The sequence below is a fragment of the Lemur catta genome, chromosome 11, assembly GCF_020740605.2.
Source record: "Lemur catta isolate mLemCat1 chromosome 11, mLemCat1.pri, whole genome shotgun sequence".
Classification (NCBI taxonomy): domain Eukaryota; kingdom Metazoa; phylum Chordata; class Mammalia; order Primates; family Lemuridae; genus Lemur; species Lemur catta.
In genome coordinates, this window is record NC_059138.1 from 83,343,125 (window position 1) to 83,367,193 (window position 24,069).

At 38.9% G+C, this 24,069-nt stretch overlaps 1 protein-coding gene across 2 annotated transcripts in view; it reads right to left on the reverse strand.

The window, feature by feature from the left end:
• The window catches only part of VPS41 (VPS41 subunit of HOPS complex), a 191,186-nt gene that overhangs the window by 165,403 nt on the left and 1,714 nt on the right, over positions 1–24,069 (reverse strand). The window contains exons 2-3 of one of the 2 annotated variants that reach the window (XM_045565358.1): positions 17,379–17,537; positions 15,269–15,307 (exon numbers count right to left, since the gene is read on the reverse strand). Coding sequence is in view for 1 of the 2 variants with exons in the window: in XM_045565357.1 (XP_045421313.1) it covers positions 15,269–15,307 (39 nt within the window). In the remaining variant the exon portion in view is untranslated. The remainder of the gene's footprint in view (positions 1–15,268; positions 15,308–17,378; positions 17,538–24,069) is intronic. The other variant, XM_045565357.1, reaches the window with a different exon arrangement.

A 24,069-nucleotide genomic window follows, 5' to 3' on the forward strand; every position in this document is an offset into this window, starting at 1 on the left:
CATCCTCAAAAAAAATTCTCATTGTTAAGGGGGGAAAAAAAAAGCTTTTATGCAATTTGAACTTCCACAGTAAAAAACCAACTATTAATAAAAATCAAATCAATAATCAACCAGGGGTATGAAGGTATAAAATAAAGGCTTTCTTCCTCTAGAGCACTTTCTCTAGAAATCTAATTACCTTAAGGAGAATTGAAATATTCAAAATTGGCAGTGAACCCTACAAGTTGAATATATAAAAATGCTGTCTAAATCCAGTATCAGAACATTAGAATTTTTAAAAATTTCTATTTTTTAAAAATTCTCTCTTTACAAGTAATTCAGTTCATAGAAGTCCGATGACATATTAAACCATTTTTTTTTTTGGTTATTACTTATTACAGAAGATAGAAGGAGAACAGAAAAATAAAACAACACACAGCTGGTACCCAACAGAAATAAACATTTTTTAAAAAGCATAAGAAAAATTAATACTATGTCAATCAAAACACATAATTTGCATCTCAAAAACATAAATAACAATATTTTAAGGAACAGATCTCATCACTACCACAGGGTATTATCATCAAAGGCAATATAAATAGATAAGAACTATATATTTGGGTAAATACATTTATTTTAAACTATAATGGTATCGCTAAATATACATGAATATAGGACATCTCCAAATATGTCACAACAATCTTGAACTTTTCCTGAAAAGATAGGAGAGATCCATTAAGAGGAAAAAAAAAATTACATAAAAAAGACCCTGAAGGTAAGGTTCAAATTAATTAAGGACTAATGTCTTTAATTACCTGTTACCGCTCACCCCACCTCACCCCCGAAATTAATGCTACTTCCTTAAAAGGGCAACTACACCCATTAATTAATGTATGCTATAGTTCTATTACAGAAAGATCATTTTATTTATACAAAAAGATGACCATCTGGTAGGAAAGATGGCTTTCTAGATCCTTTAAAGTGTCAAAACATATCAAGAAAACTATATAAACAAGCTGAAAGAGTAACTTCTGGTTTCCATTAACAACACAAGGTATTATAGCTGCATCAATGACCAAACTTTTTAAGAAAGTGACACGAAGATAATGGAATTCATCTACAACAAAACAACTGTGGTCAAAGCTCCCAGAATGCCTTTCCATCAGACTGCTGACAGATAAACAATTACATTATATGAATGCAAATAACGTTAAACTTTCAAGCAATACTGCTACTAAGGAAAAAATATATTAATAAAAAAGTAGCAGAAATTAGGAGCTGATAAATGTAATCTAGATGGCACAGGTCTACTTTTTCAAACAGAAAATTCACCATGACTCAACTCATATCCAGGTATTATTTTTAAAAGCATAAAATACATATGGTTAAACAAGTGGTTCTCAATCAGAGGTGATTGTGTCCTCCACAGATATTTACCTGGCAATGTCTAGAGTCATTTTTGGTCACAATTGGGAGGGGGAAAGGTGCTACTGGCACCTAACAGGTAGAGACCCGCGATGATGCTAAGCAACCTGTGATGCACAAGACACTCTCCCAGAACATAAAATTATCCAACCCAAAATGCCAATAGTTCCAAAGTTAAGAAACCCTGATTAAATAAGTTTCACAAGCTAAAATATTACGTAGACTAATTAGAATTGTTTTCAAAAGTGATTTAATAACAAAAGGAGACGTTCCCACAATATCTTTTTAGATGAAACTCCTTTGCATGATAAGAATTTTATTAATTTATATGCATATGTGCCGCCGGGAAAGAGTAGAAGAATGTAACCAAAATAGTAACCTCCCTAAGTTTCAGTTTCTTGAAGAAATCTGTAGAATGGGGGTGATAAAAGGACCCACATCACAGGGTAGCTGTGACCTTTAAAAAAGACAGCAAATAAAAATCACTGTTGGGAGCTATTGCCAATATTTTCTAAAACAAACATTTATCATATTTATTATAAAAATAAATGCTATTTTTAAAGCTGTAGTTCAACATCCTCTTCAAAACTTTGTATCTACTGAACTAAGATTCTTATCTCTCAAAGCTGCTTTCCTTACCCTAACTCTTGGACCAGAAAAGTGTGAAAAAGTTGAGCCTCTAATAATTGAGGAGCTCTACTTAAGATTCACAAGATATGCAGTCTTCATAAACCTTGGTCTCTCCTGTGCCCTGCAGTATTAGAATTTCATGTTCAATTCAAGGAGGAAAAAAATAAGGTGAAGGTTCCCATGCCCTAAGCCACATACCATAAACAGGATCAACTCCCATCATTTATTTTATATTGGGAAAGCGATAAGAATATATAGAGGAGGGGAAAAAATGAGAAAAGCAAATAAGCTTTTCATTTCCTTCTAGCCATATGGAATAACCTCACCAATCTTCAAGCTATGCCATTCAGGTGGACAATTTCCGCCACTAAAGCCAACATAACCCTCTTTTCCTTTCTTCCCAATATCCCTTAGTGATCACAAGATCCTCAGAAGCAGGGTTTATGCCTTTTCATTGTTCTGAACTTCACCTAACAGAACTGTGGGTACCTAATAAAGACCAGGGAAAACAAACGTACATAGTGACAGCAGGCCAGGTTTGGTAAGCAGCTTTTCTGAGACATTCCCATTTGGATTTCAACACAGCAAAATCCAAAGCATAGAATATCAACCAAAAGGACTCACGGAGATCATCTAAACTATGTGTTATTTTACAGACATGGGAGTGGGGGAAAAACGGGACAGGGAGGTGGAGGCACCAAACAGAAGAAAGAGAATGGCAATTCTGAAATAGGGTCAATTAGAATTATAGATAAATTTATAGAAATGAAGCTCTATCATCTTCCAGCAGTAGTAGCAAATAGAGGTCCTACAAACTCAATTTTCAGAAACTTACATTTATTTCTAGTTTGTATGTTGTTATATGAAAAAGGAAAATGCTGAAGCTCTTGAAATTATCTCTTTTGAGATTAAATACTTCTCAAGCATTTCCAATTACACATTCCACACGCCAAGTGCAAGAAGCAACTTGCCAACCACCCTAACCAAAGCGTCTTTCAGCTTCTCAATAATTTCCAAGAAATAGATAAACACAATAGCAATAAAAATTAAAACAATTACCAAAATCAAGAAGAAACTTACATTTGCTGATTTTTGAATTCATGACACACCCTTATTTGTTTCAAGAAAACATAAACCACCTGAACAGAAGGTAGACAGATGCTGTCTAGCTCTTCCACCAATCCTCTGGGCCCATGATTTGAAGCCTACCCCAAGTCCACTGAGCAGACATCCGAGCTACCCCTTAGGGACTACTTTCCAGAAGGAGGCAACCATGCCTGTAGCCACTCCCCACTGTATCTCCACACCACGCATATTTTAGCCCTGGTGACCATCTTTCTTCCACAGGCAGAGACTCTAACCCCCAACTGTTAGAGTAGGAGACTAAAAGACAGGACTGACACAGAATGCAGGGGCTTGAAGATCAGGTGTTAAAATAAACAACTCTTGAGCAGAAGCTAACAAGAGGGGCCGACAACCACAGGCAAGAACTGGCTTCAAAGGCCTTGGCAGTCAGCACCGCTGGTGTAGTGGTATCATGCAAGATTCCCAAAGGCCTTGGCAGCTATCTCTGCCACCTACCAAGAACTTTGGCCAATTACATTATCATTTACATTGTGGTTTTAAAATTGCCCTACCCTTGGAATCACCTTGACAGCTCTGAAACAACCATATAAAGTATGAAAATGGGAGAGAACCCAATTCTAGGAACTACTACCCAAATTTTTAGTAAAAGCCACCCCCCTGGCCTTCAATATTCCTCCCCTCAATTAATAAGACTGCAAAAGATCTGAGACTATTTCCTTTCAGTGCAGCCGCTCTCTTTCGAGCCTGCCCACACTCTTTCCTGAGAGTGTACTTTCACTTTCAATAAAACTTTTGTTTGCTTGGCTTATGTGGTACATCCCAAAATTCTTTTCCATTACAAACACCAAGAACTTGAAAAAACCTCCACTTGAAGGCTGATAACACTACCACCTGGGCAGTGTACTATCCACGGTCTGAGAGGCCCAGCCTCAAGGGCTGCAGGACCAAGGGAACCCTGATAGCAGGAAGGTGGGCACTACAGGGGACCAGAGAAAACTAGTAGCTATGAAAGCAAAAATGAATAAACCAGAAAACGAAATCATTAATAAGTCCAAGCATTAGCACTTTATAAAGACAAATAGAATAAGGTAACCAGCAAGTAAATTGAGAAAATAAAAGTCATCAAAGTACTATCTATCCCCTGCAGAAAGGTATTGGCCCAGACTGTTTTAGCAGCAAGTTCTATAAAAAGCCTTCAAAGAATAGAAAATTCTTAAGTTATTTAAACTGCCCCATAACAGGGAAACATAAAAATTTCCCCATTCATTTTGAAACCGTGGCACAACTCTAATATCAAAACTCTCAAAGAGTACACCAAAGGGAAAAAATATATACAGTTGTCATCTCATGTAGGAATTTAAATGCAAAACCTATAACATCATAAATCAAACCCAGCATATATCAATAGAAAACATTTAAGATCAAATACTGCAAAAATGCAAAGACTGAATATTAAGAAATCTGACTTCACCAATTGACAGGTCAAAGAAGAAAAACCACAAGACCATCTTGACAGATGCTGCAGACAGCATTTATAAAGTTCAACATTTGTTTCTGATAAAAAAAAAAGCTTTCAGTAAATAAAAAGGTTTCTCTCCCAAAGAGCCAAGAATAAAGAGCTGAGAATGATCCTTTAAAATCACAAGCCAACAATGATACTTAACAACGAAGTAAGAGAAACATTCCCATCAACAGGAAACCACCACAGCCAACTATCACTATCACTTCTGCTTTTTTCAAAACCAATTTAGAAGTTCTAGCCAAGGCAAAGACAAAAAAATAGAAAACGTAATAAACAGATCGTTGCTGGTATGGCCATATTTGGAGGCGATATAACTATGGAAAGAAGAAAACACAGCTTCTGCCAAGACAGAGAGCTCACCTGGGTTGCTGGCCCCCTCCCCACAAATCAGCCCTGAAAACAAGACACAAATTACAGGAAAGAGGGATTCCCAAAATTAACATCCCCAAGTGAGAAACTCTGGAGGCAACTGAAACTGCCCACAAGGGGGAGTGCCCCCCATTCACTACAGAACTAGGCAGCAGCTGCCTCCCGCCCACAGGTGAGGACGGGCCAGCTGCACTCACTCCTCCATCTCCTAGCCTCCCCCTGCCATCTCCTAGCCTCCCCTGCCAAGTGCAAGGTGACCTCCTCCCAGAGCTGCTTCCCCTGTAGATTTGCCTAAACAGCACTTCACAGAAGCTCAGAAGAATCTACCCACAAATTCCCACACTGAAATGTACTTTTCAAGAAAGTAGTCAAATAATGGACAAAAATCCAGGAGATGCTGTAAGAGATACGAGAAGTAAGGATGATCAACTATCTAGTTAAAGTTCACTAAAGTCATTGAAAAGAAGAAGAAAGAGAGGAGGGAAGAAAGGAGGAAGAATTATCAAAAATCCTACTGGAATTCATAATCAAGTAGCCAGGCACAAAATAAAACTAAACTAGAGTTTTCTTATGCCAGTTCTACACAGCCTGTGTGCACTGGACAAGTCACCTAAAACCTCAGTTATCTCACCTCTTGTGAAAAGGGAATGATACATACCTCAGAGGATTTCTGTAAGAATTAAATGTAATAAATGTACATAAGACACAAAACACAGTATACGTTAATATCCAGGGAATGTCAGAAACTAAAAATATTACTATTATCTGTGTGCTAGTCCCAAGTTTAAACTGCAGAAATGCAGAACTCACATCCTCCCTTCTGAGTTTACTTTCTATCACATTACCAGAACAGAAAATTGAACAAAAGGTAACATTTCTAATCTAATTACCTCTTTGTTTTAAACTACTTACAAAAAAATGAAGATATATTACTTTTGATTTTACCACAGCCTTAAAAAAAATGTTTTCAAACATCTAAGTGTGAATCTTGTTACAAGGAAAGCAAAAGCAAATGCTACCGTAGTCTCCTACTTAGAAGCCAAGAGCCTGCTGGATGCTTGTAAAGACTCAAAAGTGGCCCATCACAGGCCACTTACCTCCAAACTGCCCAAACACTGGTGATAGAAATGATGACAACAAACTAAAACCTTAAGCTTTATCAGAGGTTTCCCCACTCCCACCCTCTCTGATACTATTCTGAGAGACTTATTTGATCCACTGAGGTCTTTGGGGGAAAAAAAACTCATATTGTAAAGAGCAGGTGACATGGGTGCCTGTGAATCTCTATATTTAAAAATGGCTGCACTGAAACAGAAATAGCTCATGGAAGAAAGAAACCTTCATGCTATTTAGACTTGTTACAGCATCTCTTGAGCCCACAGAGAAAGGAATGCCTTAAAGCCTTGACAGTGTAGAATCAGGCCCTAATTGTCAAGTGAAATGACCATTTAAACAACATTCTTGATCATCAGAAAAGACACACATTTTTATAAACATAGCTCCCCGCAGTATTAGCAGTTTCGTTACAACTGTTTTTTGTGTGGTTTCCCTTGCTGGATATATTTGACTCCCTAAACCCTGAGAATTAAAGCCTAATGAAAAGCACAAAGGGGACAAGTTCATCCAATCAAATTATTTACTATATCACTTTCCTATCACTGCTGTAAAAAATGACCACAGACTTACAGGCTTGAAACAATACAAATTTGTTATCTTACAGTTCTGTCAGTCTAAGTCTGACACAGACCGTACTGGGCTAAAATCAGGATGTCAGCAGTGCTGCATACCTCTGGCAGCTCTATAGGACAGCCCTTTCCTTGCCTTTTTCCAGCTCCTGGAGGCCACCTGCATTCCTTCCTTGCCTATATGGGCCCTCCCTCCCCCTTCAAAGCCAGCAAAAGCAGGTTGAGTCTGCCCCACATCACATCACTAACCTCTCCTGACTCCCTCTTCCCTTTATAAAGACACTTATGGTTATACTAGGCCTGTCCAGATAATGCAGGATAATCTCCCTCTCTTAAAGTCAGCTGATTAGCAACCTTAATTCCCCCTTGCCATTTAACATGACATAGTCACAGATTCCAGGGGTGAGGATGTAAACATCTTTGAGGGACCACTATTCTGCTCGTTACTGAGGATAACACAAGCATCAGAGAGGCTAGAAACGATGGTAGGCTATGGAGTTGAATGCCCAAGCCAAACTCAAAGCTAAATAAAAGACGGTTTTCATCTGCTTATTCCTAAATTAAATCATGATCCCTTTAAGGCTACAGCCATAGAACAGTTCTCAGTTTGAGTGAGGACACAAGGGTGGTCCTTGTTACTCTTTGACAAAAGGCTTTCCTCAAAGCCCTAGTTTCACCATCTCCAAAATAAGGACACAATGCCAGCTTCACATAATTGTTGAGAGGGTTAATGAAATCAATTTATTCATCCATTCACAAGCAGCTCTGCCAGGTACTGGAGATAAGGTCCCTGCCCTCATGAAAGTGCCTGGACATAGACCTGGGCATAGACCTGGACAAAAAACAGTAAAATAGCAACAGCAGCAGCAGTAGTACACCTTCTGAATACCTTCTAATGCCAGGCAAGGCACTAAACACACATTATGTCCTTTAACAGTCACTCAGCTAGTGTGTCCCCATGAGCATTCTAGATTCCACTACTTTATAATACACAGTATGAGAATTTCTGAGGATATCAAAGACATTCTACCAACTCAGTCTCTCTTGAGCCCATTCCAGTTGGGCTCCACCACCACAAGTCACCACGACTGCTCTTATCGGGATCACCAATGGCCTACCTTTGCAGATCCAAGAGCTAATCCCTTGACCTCATCTAATTCCTCTTCTCAGCAGCATCTGACACAGTAATCATGCCCTTCATCCTGAGATGTGTTCCTCCACTGGCTTCTGGGATACCACTCTTTCCGTTCTCTTCCTCCCTCACTGGCTACTCCTGCCCAGTTTCCTTTGCTGATTGCCTTTTATCTGCCATATCTCTTAAATGCGGTAGCATCTCTCAGGGACCAGGCATCAGGCCTCTTCTTCATCTGTCCTCATGACCTAAATGATCTCATCCAATTTCACGGTTTTAAATGCCATCTCAATGCTGACTCGTAGATTCTTACCTCCAGCCCAGACCTGAACTAGTCTTCTTTATCCAAGTACCTACTAGACAATTCCACTTGGATGTCTAATTGACATCTCCAAGTTAAAAATATCCAAAATGTAGAAAGGAATGATTTGGACAGCTAAAAATTTATATAGAAAAAATTAGCTGGGCATGGTGGCGCATGCCTGTAGTCCCAGCTACTCGGGAGGCTGAGGCAGTAGGATCGCTTAAGCCCAGGAGTTTGAGGTTGCTGTGAGCTAGGCTGACGCCACGGCACTCACTCTAGCCTGGGCAACAAAGCGAGACTCTGTCTCAAAAAATATATATATACAAAATGAAACTTCTGATCTACCACATCACCACCATCACCTTGCCCTGAGCACCAAAAGCAGCTCTAGCCAGAGTCCTTCCCTATCTCAGTCAACAGCAACTCCATCTTTCCAATTCTTCCTTGATTCATCTCTTTCACTTACACCCCCACACCCTAGTCAGGAAATCTGTAATTATACTTCAAAAAGAAAAAAAAAATACTCTAAACCCTGTATCACTTCTCACCAGAGTTCTACCAAAGCCTCCTAACTTGTTTCCCTGCTTGCTACTTGTCCCCCTCAGATTTTTTTCGAAACAGCATCCAGAATGATCTTACTGAAATAAAGACCCATCAATGGCTTTCCAGCTTACTCACAATAAAAACCAAAGGACAGGCGCAGTGGTTCATGCCTGTAATCCTAGCACTCTGGAAGGCCAAGGCAGGAGGATCTCTTAAAGTCAGGAGTTCAAGACTAGCCTGAGCAAGAGTAAGATGCCATCTCTACAAAAAATAGGAAAATTAGCCAGGTGTGGTGGCACATGCCTATAGGCCCAGCTACTCAGTATGCTGAGGCAGGAGGATAACTTGAGCCCAGGAGTGTGAGGTTGCAGTGAGCTATGATGACATATATCACTGTACTTCATGCCAGACAACAGAGTGAGACCCTATCTCAAAAAAAAAAAAAAAAACCAAAGTCCATAAATTGACCAACAGGTTCTACATTCTTAGCTGTCCATTATTTATCAGACATCATTTCCTAACACTCTACTCCAGCTCCACTCACATTCTCGAAGACCTTACCATGACACCACTTTCAGGGATTATATGTACTCTTCTTTTTATCTATGAGAATCTTACCTCAGATATTTACCTAAATGTCACATTATCAGATAGGGCTTCCCTAACCACCCATGATAAAACAGCAACTCTCCAGTTCACTCCATATTCCACTTACCCAATGTTGTTTTTTAATCTGCATTTATAACCATTTGATATATTATGTATTAAGTGTTTTTGTTTATTGTCTACCTTCCTCATCAAATATTGGGTATAGCATCCAGAACATAATAGTACTCAATAAATATTTGTTCAATGAATAAATGATCAGTCACTTTTGGACTGCCTACAATATTTTTTATCCTGTGTAGTGAAATTATAAATTCCATTCAAAGGTGTGTCATACCAGGGGGGTCATATTCATCTCTCAATTTCTAACAAATGGCAGAAATACAGATTCAAAAATATGGCATCCAGAAAGTTTTCACTAAGTTTCCAAACATACAATTTTTATAATATATGCATCAAAGGGAATGTTTATCCATGCCTGAATCATGCAATAATCAGCAGAACCTGTTAATATTAATAGCTCATTAAATCAAAGAGCAAGTTTGTAATCCAAGGGCTATCTGGAAGAATATAACATTATAACCCCATGTTCCATTTTCCTCAGCAATCAATCTCATAACACGGTATATTACCATTTTAGTTACTAGTTGTGATAAATTTGTTTCTTAAAATTAATACATGTAAAGAATCAATTTAAGTTTCAATAAATGATTCATAATGTTCTTCCCACCAGGTGAGATAAATAAATGAATTTTGTGTGATACATTTTCTGATTTAAAAAGCTGTCTCTTGCTTTCTCACAATGACTGGTTTTCATTCTAACAAAACTGAAAAAGAACTCTCCTTTTGCACCCAGAAGTTGATTTGATTTCAAATTAATTACTCATTCAACATAAATAGTGACAGTTTTATTTTAAATAGCTTCAGCTATTTGTCAGCCCACTTGGTTTTATTAAAATTTATATATCTAACATATTCAAGGCCTCCTAACTGGGATATCTGGAAAAACTAAACCAGATCTAAATGGACATGTGTTTAGGAGGCATATTTATTAATAATGGTAACAAAAATTATAAAGACAGAGGTGACAGTAATTAACTGTTCTGTTCTATTATAACATGCCTTCACCTGGGCACTGGATAATGCAAAGTATATGCAATCTTTGCTTTAGTGAAACACACTACAGGCAGAATAAGCCTTCATTTAGCTATTCAGTTGCATTCATAAATCACAAAGGGTCACTGGAACCCTCAGCTGGTAGTGCACAGCAGACCTCAATACACTGCAGGTTCTATCTGGTGCTCCTCTCTTTCCTTGCCACTCTTCTTTAGCCTGATGTTTTTCTGGTCTCATTTTGCTCTTTGTTGTTCAATTGTAATCTTGAAATGTTAGCATAGCAATTTGATGCTTCTACTGCAAAGTTCTTTGTACAACACACTGAACTCTTCTGAGAAAAGTAGGATACACTTCTAAATATATAATACATCAAGAACCTACTCAGAGTAAGCAGAATTTAAAAAAAAATACATATCTCCATGAAGCAAGGCTGCTTTAGTTTCCAGCTCTATGACTAATGTATTCCACAGCACACTGTTTGTGTTCCATAAATTGGAAAAGACCCTACAGAAAATAATGACATTTCTGTATTGTTGATGCCTCAATTTCCTTTCCCTGCCCTACTGATTCTACTCAGAAATATACCTGAGTTGTGTTAAACCACTATTAATACAATTTTGGAACTGTTTGTTACTTCAGCATAACCAGCCTCTCCTGCCTAATATACCACCTGATAGGCTCGTGGTCCATATTAAATGAGATAATCCATGTAAAGCACTCGGCACAACACATGGCACATAGTAAAGTAATTGATGATTCATGATTTAAATATTATCTTGCATTAAAATGTGTATCATAAGAAATGAATCAGATGTTGGAATTATATAACAAGGATTTTAAAGCAGCCATTAGAAAAGAGCTTCAACACACAATTATAAATTCTTTTGAAACAAACAATAGGTCATCTCAGCAAAGAAACAGAATTTATTAAAAAAAAAAAACTTTTTGGAATTGGAAAATATAATAACCAAAAGAAATAACTTGCTGGATGGGCTCAGTAGCAGAGTAGAGATAACAAAGGACAGAACAAGTAACCTTGAAGATAGATCAATAGAATTTACCCCCTCAGAATGTAAGAAAAACTTAAAAAAAAAAAACAAAAAAAAAACCAGAGTCTCAGGGACCTGAGGCATAATAACAAAAGGGCTATCTTTCTTATTATCAGAGTTCCACAAGGAGAGGAGAGAGAAGGACTGAAGAAGTATTTAGAGAAATAATGGCTGAAAACTTTCCAAATTTGGTGAAGGACATAAAACTACTGATTCAAAAAGCCAAGCAAATCCCAAATAAATCAAAGAAATCCATGCCAAGAGACATCATAATGAAACTTGTGAAAACTAAATTTTAAAAAAATTCTTGAAAGTAGCTAGGGAAACACAGCACATTACTCAGGGGAGAACACCAATTCAAATGGCAACAGGTTTCTCATTTAAAACAATAGGTCAGAAGGAAAGAAAAGAACTGTCAACCACATGCTGCATCTGGTGAAAATATCCCTCAGGAATGAAGGGGGAAATAAAGACATTCTCAGCTTCCAAAAAAAACCTAAGCATCTGTCACTTGCAAACCCACCCTTTAAAGAGTAGCTAAAGGAAGTGTTCTAACCAGAAAGGAACAGAAGATAGAAGACAACGGAAGATGACTCAGAACTTTAAAAAAGAGAGGATAACATAGAAATGAATGAAAACAGGGGTAAATGTAACAAATATAATAGATTATCCTTCTTTTCATGGGTTTCTTAAGTAATTTTGATAGTTGGAATAAAAAGTATAATACAAACTGATGTGGTGCTCAATGTATGTAAAGTCAATATTCAAACAATTGTACTTAAAAAGCAAGGTGGGTAGAGGGACCTACATGGAAGTAAGGTTTCTACACTTGACTTGAAGTGGCAAAACATCATGGACACCAGCAGACTGTGGTAAGTTTTGTAACACATATATTTTAGTACCTAGAGCAACCAGTAAGAAAACTATACATAGTAAATAAAAAATACTATAAATACATCATGTTCAAGTAACTCACAGGAAAGGAAGAAAAGTGAAACAATGGAAATGAAAAATAGGAGAAACAGAAAAGAAAAAATGGCAGCCTTAGGTTCTAACATATCAATAATTACTTTAAATGTTGATGGTCTAACCACACCAATTAAAAGACTGGCAGAGCAAAAAAAGACCAACTTAAAAGGTTGGCCACACACTGTATGGTTCTGTCCATACAATATGCATAAAATGATAAAATTATAGAGATGGATAACAGATACTTGTTGCCAGGGGTTGGGGCTAGGGAAGGGAGTGTCTGTGGCCATGAAGGGGTAGCACGAGGGAACCCTGTGTTGAAACTGTCCAGTATCTTGACTGCAGTGGTGGTTACATGAATCTTCACATGGGATAAAATTGCACAGAACTAAGTACACACACTGTCACACACACAAATGAGTACATGTAATACTAGTGAAATCCAAATAAGGTCTGTAGATTGTATCAATATCGATTTCTTGGTGTGATATTGTACAAGAGTTATATAAGATGTTACCCTTTGGGAAGTGGGTGAAGGGTATACGGAATCTCTGTATCGTTTCTTACACTGCATGTGACTCTATAGTTATCTCACGCAGAAAGTATAAGGTAGAGCCAAGATATCAACCCAAGGGCACAACTCCAGTCCTTTAGCACCATCCCAAGCAGAAGGCACCAGAGCTAGAAGGCAAAAAAATGGAAAGACCCCAGAGTTGGAGCTCGTTTCTTCCACTAATCAGCTTTACGACATTAAACACTCAGGCCACCCTGTGGGTCCGCTTCCTCAACTTTAAAATAACTACCTTTTCCTTCCATCTCTTTCCTCAGTTTGATCAACTCTCATGCCCTAACTTCCTAGTTTTTTTGGTCCATTTCTAGCCTGAGTTTTTGAATTTCTGATTTAAGGTAGTTTATCGTATCTGCAAATGCTTGTTTAAGGATGCTCAACTCATGATGCAGTGTTATGTCACCATTTTCTGTTGCTGAAAATTTTGATTCTTATTTTCTGTTTTCTTCCTATAGTAGCTTTGTATAGATGTTACCTGTCATTTCAATTCATTTTTAAATGTCGCAGATTTTCCTGAATAGCAACAATAAATATTACTATAAATGGAGTGATGTATCTGAGTGGTTTACCAGGTTTTTGCATTTTCTAAGTGGCACCTTTTTTGGTGGTGGAAAGAGGAGTAAGTCAGTCTCCTGACCTTGTGATTGTCTTTGCTTTTCATCACCCTTTATTTCCTCTCCTCTGTCCTTCCCCTTCATCACCAAGCCTTAAAGGGATGCCTCCCTCATCTCTCCCAGAAGCAGCACCATCTAACACTGTCACCTCTGGCCCCACACACTTTGAAGTCCCTTCCTTTAAATTCCCCCAATCCACCAGGTCTCAGGTCTGTTTGCACAATCATGAAGGGTGATTTTCACGTGCATCCTGCAGCCGCTGGGGCTCAGCTGCTCGCTCTTCATGTACACCCCCCCCCCCCGCCCCCAGCGTCTCCACCTGACTCAGCTCCAGCATCAACTCCAGAGCCGGCTCTGCTGGCTTCAGATGTTTACTTCCCCACTTACACTGAAGTTCACTGTACCCCCTGTTTCCTAATTATACAGGAGGCCTGGGTTATATGTGCTTTTATTTGCTCTCCTTGTTTATCCATTTAGTATCTGGAGGATGTGTGGAAAGATTTAGATTTAGGTGGCTGCCAACACCCTCCTCATCTGTAAAATGAAATTCCTGGACAGAGAGCTCTAACACTACATGATTCTGTACCAACGATTCTGAGAACACCAGGCTCTCAGTTAACTAGAGATTTCCATAAGTAAGAAAGGTGATCTAAAATGCTTTTCAATACTTTAAAATTAACAAATATTATATACCCTATCTATAAGCAAACTCAGAAAAGCCTCACCAGGAGCCCTACAGTAATAAAGGTTCTTGGTAGTGAAAATGTTAGGAACCATGACTACACAATGGCATAATATTTAAGATGTTCTCTGAAGGAACATGCCTAAGCCCACCTTTTCCCTGAAAAAGCAAATAAATTCATATAACAACTATATACAATTTTCGCCCCAAATTTAATAGACTATCATGGCTATAGTCACACCGGCGTGGATTTCCAGCAGGTTATCACAGATACTTTTCATTCCTCTGAGCTAAATGATATATTAAAAGGAAAAAATGTACTTATTAATCCATCTACAAAACTGATAGGCTAAGTAATTTGTATGATGCTTAAACTCATTTCTTATGCATATTCTTCAAAAGGAATTTTTTAAAAACTCCTTCCTCATAAATTACTTTATTCTCCTTAAGATACAATTCTCATCCAGAAGCTGACATACTAGTAAAAAAAAAGAAGATACAATCTTCAACACAACTTAATTCTCTAACAACTTTTAAGGTAATTAGCTTCCTTTTTATTTTCAGAAGTAAACTCCAATTTCAATGATTCTGAAATTATACCTATGTTGTATTACTAAAAGAAAAGAATAAAGAGTAACTATTATAAAAACCTACAGTGGCTATTTTTTAAAAAAAAGTTTTTAAAGTGTTGAGAGTAGTTTTTAAAACTTTGCATCAATTTTACCACTGCCAACATGCTTCAGGTTAAAATGCTATTCAAGATAAAGAGAAAACCTTTTGTTCCTTTTCCTGTTTATTTTTTAAATTAATCCATTTAATATTTGTAAGGACAACTGGATGCTCTTCCCCAAGGCTCAATCACCTATGGCCCCACTGTACCGCTCTCCCGCCCCCGACCCCTGGGAATGTTGGATTTAGCCAAGCAGAGCAAACTCAAACTAATAACGTGGTTAGCTACAAATCCCAAGTCTCCTGAGTCACCACCTTACCTCAGACTCCTCTGTAGATTCTTCGAGAGACCCCGTTTCCTACAAAGCATAGAGAAGGGAAATGGTCAGAAGAGATGATAGAAGAAAAAGCATTTGCAACGGGAAGGCATCCTCATGTGCCCACCACCAACACCCATTTCCCCTTTTTGGAAAGGAATCTGCAACTTCACTTTAGAGCACTCCACAAGCTCTGCCTCTCACGTGCCTCCTACAACCTCACAGGCTAGCAGGCCTGAGACAGTTTACTCTGGGGTCACCCAGATCCACAGTCCTGTTGACCCCCCCTCAGTGAGCCAGTAGGTAAACAAAAGACCCCAGGAATTTGTCATCTGAGGGCCCAGAAGACTCTTTTCCTTGCCAATAATGGAAATCCATCTGGCAAAGCAGCCTCACTGGTCCCGGAAGGGAAAAGGAAACTGCCATTTCAAATTATCTACAAGCCAATTTTTATACTGAAAGCTATTACACTATTAATTATTATGCTATTAAACTGGCTGCATCAAAAGGACTGTCTTGCTAAAACAGCTTTTAAAAGAATCCCCCGCAGTGGTACCTATCAGACCCTGTGCAAACAAGCTGTATAATTTACATGCACTCTTTAAACCATTACCACTAAGACAAATTCTGCCATTTAACACAGTTTCCCTCTTGCTCAACAATGAATCTTGCTGCTCTGAAGGAAACAAAGCAAAAAGGAAAAAATTGACTTGATCCTGCTAATCTCTCACCTGTCCAGTGAAAGAGAGAATCTGCTGATGCCAAGTATCCTCAAAGAGGTCAGCAAAATGAAGATTTACTTAACGTACTTATAGATATCAATAGCAATAAAAGGTTACAACTAATATGCTGACACTGAATGTAAGCATTTTACAACAATCCATGAGAAAAAGAACAAAAAAAATGGGGCAAGAACATTTTAGATTTAGCTAATATTTTTTTCAAATAAAAATGAACATTTTGAAGGAGGTCAGATGCATATACTACTCAATGCGAGTTGAACAGCAGGATAAATGCAAATCTAGTGTTTAAAAACATTTTAATTTCATTCATCAAAAATCATTAAGAGCCTGGTAGGTGGCAGGCACCCTCTGGAGTACAGCCTTGTGGATAACACAGTCCCTGCCCTCCAGGGCCATCTGTAGAATGGGAGTAGGTAAATATTACTTGCAATTAAGAATTTTATTACAGTTATATCATCAACCATGATGCATATTAGAATTTCCTCTATATCCCAATGCAGCCTGTTTAATATTAATCTAGTCTTAAAAATTTCTTAGTAATTTGGAGCTACAATTATCCACAGTAACTTTTTGTTCTTAGCACCACATAAAAAACCCAATTCTTCCACTACTTGATTGCTGTTCCAATAATTAACAGCATGTATCACACCCATCCTTCTAAAGTTTCTTCTCTGCACTCACCATGCCAATTTCTGGTTTTAGTCCCTTTACTATCCCAATCTTTCTCTTGTGGACACACTCCACGTTAATATTAATAGTCACTATTCAGACTTCTTTACTGAACATCTATTATAAATTGCTCATTATGCTAAATTCTTCAGCCGTAGCATCTTGAAATTTCATAACCATCTCTGGGGTCAGAACAGTGAAGTTTAGGGTTGAATTTAATGACTTCTAACATCCCTTCCATCCCTGAAAGTCCCTGAATATTAAGTTATGAACATTTGGAAAACAAGGCTTTGACAACTGTGCCAATAAACCACACCTAGATTCCTATCCTATTTCCCATATCTAGAATTCTAAAAAGACACCTAACTACGCTTCTCAGAAGAATTACATTAAACTTAAGGAAATTTTTTTTTCTTATTTGGAATATACTCAAATATGCACACAGATTAAATGGGTGAATGCTCAACTTATGTTCTTCATTAAAACAAAAACATAAGTCCCCAGCCAGCAATTTCAATCCCAAAACACAAAATCAAATTACACTACTGCTTCACACCAGAATACATACACCAGAATTTGACACCTTGAAGCATGCCGCTCTCAGAAACTTGAGTCTTCGGGGAAAACCAGGCTCTAAGAACAGCTCCCTTGGCTGCTGGTATCAATGGAGAACATTTACTCCAAGAAACTCTGAAACTTACCCTCAGCACCAGTATGAACCTTCCAGACAGAGGCCTCAGCAAAACTTTATATTTTCTTCACAATCCTACCAAAACGGTGCAAGAGAGAGTGACTTCAGGAATTAGCCTGGTCTGTTATTTCTTGGCTTCATTCATTCATCAAGCCCTCCAATTAATGTTCTACAGACAGGGGGGAGAACAAGAAAACAAAAAGAAAATGTCCCCGGTGAGGGATCTAAGAAAGCCTAACCTTCAGAAAGGTTGCCATTTGAGAAAGAGTCAGTGGTTTTCAACCTTTTTTTTTTTAGCTTCACACACTCATTCTTATCTTCTCATTCAAATGATCTAACTACAGGCCGGGTGCAGTAGCTCAAGCCTGTTATATCAGCAACTCAGAGGCTGGGGTGGGGGAATCACCTGAGGCCAGGAGTTCAAGAGCAGCCTGGGCAACATAGCAAGACCTTGTCTCTACAAAAAATAAGGAAAATTAGCACACACACAGGGTGGTGTGTGCCTGTTGTCCCAGCTACTTGGGAAGCTGATGCAGGAGGATTGCCTGAGACCAGGAGTTCCAAGGCTACAATGCGCTATGATCATGCCACTGTACTCCAGCCCGGGCAACAGAGCAAGACCCTGCCTCTAAAAAGAGAAAAAAAATGAATCTGACTTCAAATCATGAAAAAAACAAGTTATGAAATTGTGCTGTTCTCTTAAGTGAAATAAACCAGATACAAAAAGACAAATATTATATGATTCCCTGATTCCATTTATATAAGAGAGAAGTAAAATAGCTTACCAAAGGCAGAGGGAGGGGGTGATGGAGAGTTATTTTTTAGTTATTTTTTAGTTATTCAGTTTGTGAAGATAAAAAGTTCTAGAGATGGACAGTGGTTGTCTTAATCCATTCACGCTATGGAGGAATATCTGAGGCTGGTAACTCATAAAGAGGTCTTTTTGGCTCACGGTTCCGCAGGCTGTACAAGAAGCATGATGTCAGCATCTGCTTCTGGTGAGAACCTCAGGCTGCTTCCACTCATGCCAGAGAGGAAGGGGAGCCAGCGTGTGCAGAGATCTCATGACAAGAGAGGAAGCAAGAGAGAGCAGGAGGGGAGGTGCCAGGCTCTTTTTACAACCAGCTCTCAAGGGAACTAATAGAGTGAGAACTCACTCAGTACCTCAAGGACAGCACCAAGCTATTCATAACAGATCTGCCACCAAGACCAAAACACCTCCAACAAGGACACACCTTCAATACTGGGGATCAAATTTCAACATGAGATTTGAAGGGACAAACATCCAAACTATAGCAGTGGTTATGGCTGCACAACAATGTGAATGTATTTAATATGATTAAATCATGCACTTAAAAATGGTTAAAATGGTAATTTTATGTCATGTATATTTTACCACAATAAAAGAAATGTGCTATTCTGATTAAAGCAACAGTGATGGGCTAGAAGACACCCAGTGACACAAATATACAGCAGAACAGATTCTGGGTAACAGGTTGATAGCTAAACTCACAAAAGTGTCACTTGACCTTTCTTTTGCAAACTAATCCCCTAAACTCAATCATCTAAGCCATCAACTAGCCAAATAGCTTTACTTAACCATTTTCATGTCTTGATATGTAACTTCTCTAATATATTCATCAACTGCCATCAGGATTATCTTCCCAAAGCACAGATCAGATTGGTTGCTGCCCTCCTCAAAGAACTCTCAGTAGTCCCCCAGCCTGAAGGAAAGATTTCAGATTCTCCAGCACCATAGTACAAAGCCCTTCCTGTTCTGGCCCCCAACAGACTTTTGACCTCACTTCCTCTCTCTCCATAAACCTACGACCCACCAGCCACACTGGATGACTCCTCACTGAGACGTCCCATGTTCATGTCTCTTTGCCAGGGGTGGCAAAACAGTGCCTTGGAGTCTGGATATGGCCTACAGCTGTTTTTTAAAACACTTCCATACAAAAAAGTGTGCTTATGAATTCATAAAACTGACCGTATATCTACACACTGTTCACATTTCCACAGAACATCAGCTGGAGCTGAGCAGTTATGCCCAGGACAGAACACCCACCAACACGACTCCCAACTCCCTGCACCAAGACACTTCCACTCATGCGTATTACCCCCTGCCAGCCTCAAGTTTCTGCTGCTTGCTCTGAGCCTGTCCTCACGTCCTCCTCTAGCTTAGAAGGTGCTTGGCCCCCTCTGCGCTCATCCTGGTGGAATGCTCTACAGCTGCGGTCCCCAAACCCCAGGCTACAGCTCGGTACCAGTCCATGGCCTGTTGGGAACTGGGCCGCGCATCACCACCTGAGCTGGGCCTCTACTCCCACCCTGCCCCCTCTGTGGAAAAATTGTCTTCCATGAAACCAGTCCATGGTGCCAAAAAGGCTGGGGACCACTGCTCTACAGGATCAGTGGAACTGTCAGGGGTACAGCAGGGAGGGGCCTGCCGGGCAGGCAGGCCGAGGGCCTTCAGTCTTGCTTCAGCATCAGAGCTTGACTTTTATGTTTTATATTTTCACAATGCCAATCTGAAGTTTGAAAATCACTGGCTATTTCTGAATCCTGTCCTTTCTAAATGGCCCAACCTAGGTCTCACCTCCTTCACAAAACTGTTTTTAGCAAGCCCAGGCTACAAGGTCTAGACCTGGCCTCCTGTGGCCTTTGTTTCTCCCCATAACCAGCTAGCCCCTAATATCAACTGCCTTGTCCTATTAGTTATCATTGCAAATACATTGTGAGTAAACCCAAAGGCTTTGGCCTCTTGGTCTCCCTTATCCTACCCAAAGAAATACAATAGCTCAACATGTTTGCTGGTGATGATAAGAAATAAGCAGCCAATCTAAAACAATATTCTGCCTCCTCTGTATATTCCCTTGGCATTTATGAACAATATCCAGTGTATTTTCTCCAGACAGATGCTTGTACTATTGGCTCATGCTACAGGATAGTTACAGAAGGGGGATTGCAGGAAGGCAGCAGCGAACGAGGATAGAGCCATTCCAACAGAATGTCAACCACCCTGCAGGGCTCCCTGGGCTCTTAGAAGACCTCTCTAAAAAAGGCCTTCAACCAACCCTCACCCCTAATCCTACCATAAGTTCGGGACTATGACAGTGGCCTGGGAGAAGATTCAGAAAGCTGGCCTCAGAGGTCAGGAGGGGTAAAAAGGAAGACTGGCATCCCAAGAGAGAGAGAAGCCAGGAACTTCCCAGGTTGTGAAGTCCTCAGAATTTTAAGACATCCCCCATCTCCCAGTTTGCTGAGAAAGCAAAAGAAAAATTAGAAGAGAAATGGTAGGCTAGAGCCTAGGTAAGGCCACCTCTAAACTTTGCGGGAGGGCAGACCTGGCTCTATGTTGTAGAAAGTAAAGAGCAGAGACCAGGCTTCAAGAAAATCATCTATCTCCATCTATGCCTGGAGACAGACATGACACACTCAATGCAATACTGCCATCTTCTTTCCCTTCCCAACAGTGTGCCCCAGCTAAGCTTAATGGGAAAGAAGGTTGAAATAGATCCCAACGTCTGACGAGAGTACAGGAAGGAGAAAATATTTTGTGTATTTAATAACATGTATTTAATAACCCTCTATCATAAAGCCTCAATTTCAAAACCTGAAAGGAGCTGTGGCCAGTTTTAGGTACTCAAGAACTAGGCTGGCTGAGCAAGAGAGATGAAGGAATATCCAGGAAGCTGGCAGGAATAGAGAGGCTCAGATTACCAAGCCCATTCAACCCACTAGGCTCAGCTACTGCACTCATCTTATTCTGCAAATGAAGAAAAACCTTGTTGTCTGCCCCAGCATGAAAAAAGGAACAAGTCTGGTGACCTGGTAATCCAGTCCCAAATCTGACTTTGCATGAGCATCATCAAAATTCAGTTTGGGAAATCAGCTACTGCACTCTATTTTTGCAAATTCTGATTCAGTAGGTTTAAAATAAGAGCCTGGAATCACAGTTGTCAACACCACCACTACCACCACCACCACCACCACACTAAGGAGGACCAGGCATCAAGAAGAAGCAAAGGCAATGTGAAATGAGCACTGTGAATGGGGAGGTAGCTGCACGAGACACAGACACCCCTGATCTGATGAGTGCCCTCTCTCTAAGGTGGTGATGTGGGCACTAGGGAAACTACTAATAATCAGCTAGTGACATCGGCCTCCAGCCAACCAACCCAGATGAAGATGAGTGGAAAAACTTACAAAGCAATAAGCAAGTCCAGCTAAACTAATCTGTGACTGCACTTCAGTTACATGATGGGAAAGAATGGGTCCTTTAAAAATGTGTGTGATCCTGTGCTTTTGCAACTTCTTGCTTAGGCTTTGTTTTTCCTATAATTATTGGTAACACTGCCTTTAAAAGATCTGTCTTGGTCAAAATGTAAGAAAAGAGAATTGTGTACCTGTAAGCCAAGTCCAGGTTTGGATGATTAATCTTCGTCCTATTTTTAAAACAACCATTTCAACTTATTCACTTTAACATACTTTATTCTCATTTCACACAACAGTTGTGGGTAGTAAAATTCCCAATTTACAGGCAAAAAAAAACTGAGGCACTCAAATATGTGTTGTCTTGATCTTTATTTTATACATAATCACACGGGGGTATACATGATCACAAATGTGCCACCAGCTAATCCAAAAGTGATCTACCATAAGGTCAGAATCACCCTAACTTCTAAAATGCAGAGAGAGAATTCAAAGCAGAAACTCTATCTCATCAAGGAATAAATAGATGGCCTGATTGTTCCAATACTTAAATGGACCAGGCTCCAGGCTGGTTGGGTAGGCAAGAGGAATAGGTACCTGGGGAGCAGGCAGAAGTAAAGAGTATATGGAACGTAATTTACATTATATTTGAATTAACAACTTTCAAAAGGTTCAAATAAGATGAAATAATTTCACATAAATCCTATTACTTTACAATTTGACAACTCAGAATGCTATTCTCCCCCTAATAAATTTATTAAAACATTTTATTAAACACATAGTAACCTATAAAGCACTAGCCTTGTGGGAGATACAGACATGAGTAAGCTCTCGTTCTTATTCTTGAGGACTCAGCAATCTGTAGGAAAGATAAGACAAATACACAAACAGCCAGACTTGAAGTAGAATGTTATTCATAAGAGAGATATGGACAAATACTGTTGGGCATCTGTGATTATGAAGGTCAACTATAAATCTTTGTGGCTAAGTAAAACTGCTGGTTAGAAGATTTCCAAGCAGAATGCAGAGTATTAGTTCTTTCTATGAACTATAAAATATGTAAGTAGTTACTTTTGCAAACTACTTTTACCATATTGCGCAAAAGCAAGGATTTCCCAATGACTTATTATAAAGTTTCATTCATATCTAAAAAAGTGATTTTGGTTTTAGACTCTGTGAACTGTTTTATACTACGTTAACTCACTCAGTGCAGATGTCATGATTTTGGTTCTTCCTAAAATTAAGGGAGGAAAAACGCAATCACCAAGGAATATAACACTCAGGAAAGCTAATGCAGACAGATTTAGTTTTATGTTGCTCATCTTGGAGAATTGTTTACATTTACAATATACAGTACCAAGAAAAAAGATTAGGTCATGATTTTCTGAAAGGTTCAATGCCGCAAAATAGAATTAGCAAATTTATGTACTCCACTTTTATATAATTTTTGGCCTTCAAAAATTATATAATAAAGGCCTACTGTCTTCATCAGATTCCAATGGATTTCTATTGAAATGCAAAATGCACCAATCAGAGAAAAGCCTAAGGATCTTTAATTTATAAAGGACTGATAATGTAGGTACAATTACTAGCTTTCTTTAAAAAAATAAACAGAACAATTTGTGAATGTTTGCTTCTTTCTGCCATTGACAATAAACCACTGGTCTTTTTAAGAAAGACACTGATACCACTGGGCAGGAGAGTGCCCATTCCAACTGTATTCTGGCTGTTAGAGCATCAAAGGGGAAATAATGACTTGAGGGAAAATCATCAAGTAATAGAACTAATTCTACTTCATGAAGTAAAAAATGATTTAGATCACTTTTTTATGATCTAAATGATTTAGAGTTAGGGTCTTAAGTATATTTTAAAAGACAAGGTATTCTAGTGAGAAACCATGAGCTTTGGAGACAGAAGACTGGAGATTCACTCTAGATATAAAGTCTGAACAAGTTACTCAAGTTGTCTGAATTTCAATTTGTTTATCTGTAAAATTCAATCATTTAACACATATTTATTAAGTACCAAGCAATATTCTAGGTGTTGGGCTATACAGCAGTGAACAAATCCTTGTCATGATGGAGCTTACATTCTAATAGTGATAGTATATGGAAATATGCAGAATATACAAGGAAAAAAAAACACTACAGAATTTTAAAACAGTATGCCAAATGGTGATGAGCACTATAGAGGAAAAATAATGCAGAAAGGAGGATTCAAAGCATGGTCAGGAAGGTTTCACTGAAAAGGAACACCTGGACAAAGACATGAAGGAAATGAGGAAAGCCCTGTAAATCATGATTCATATAAGGAAACAGCATGAGCAAAGGCCCTGAGGTAGGAACATGCCTGGCTCGTTGAAGGGACAGAAAGAAAGCTGACACAGTGAAAGAAGGGGAGGAGAAGAGTAGTGGAAAATGAGGTAAGAGAAAAGTGGCAAGAGACAGCTGGGATGAGATCCTGCAGGGCAGCTAGGCTACTGAAAG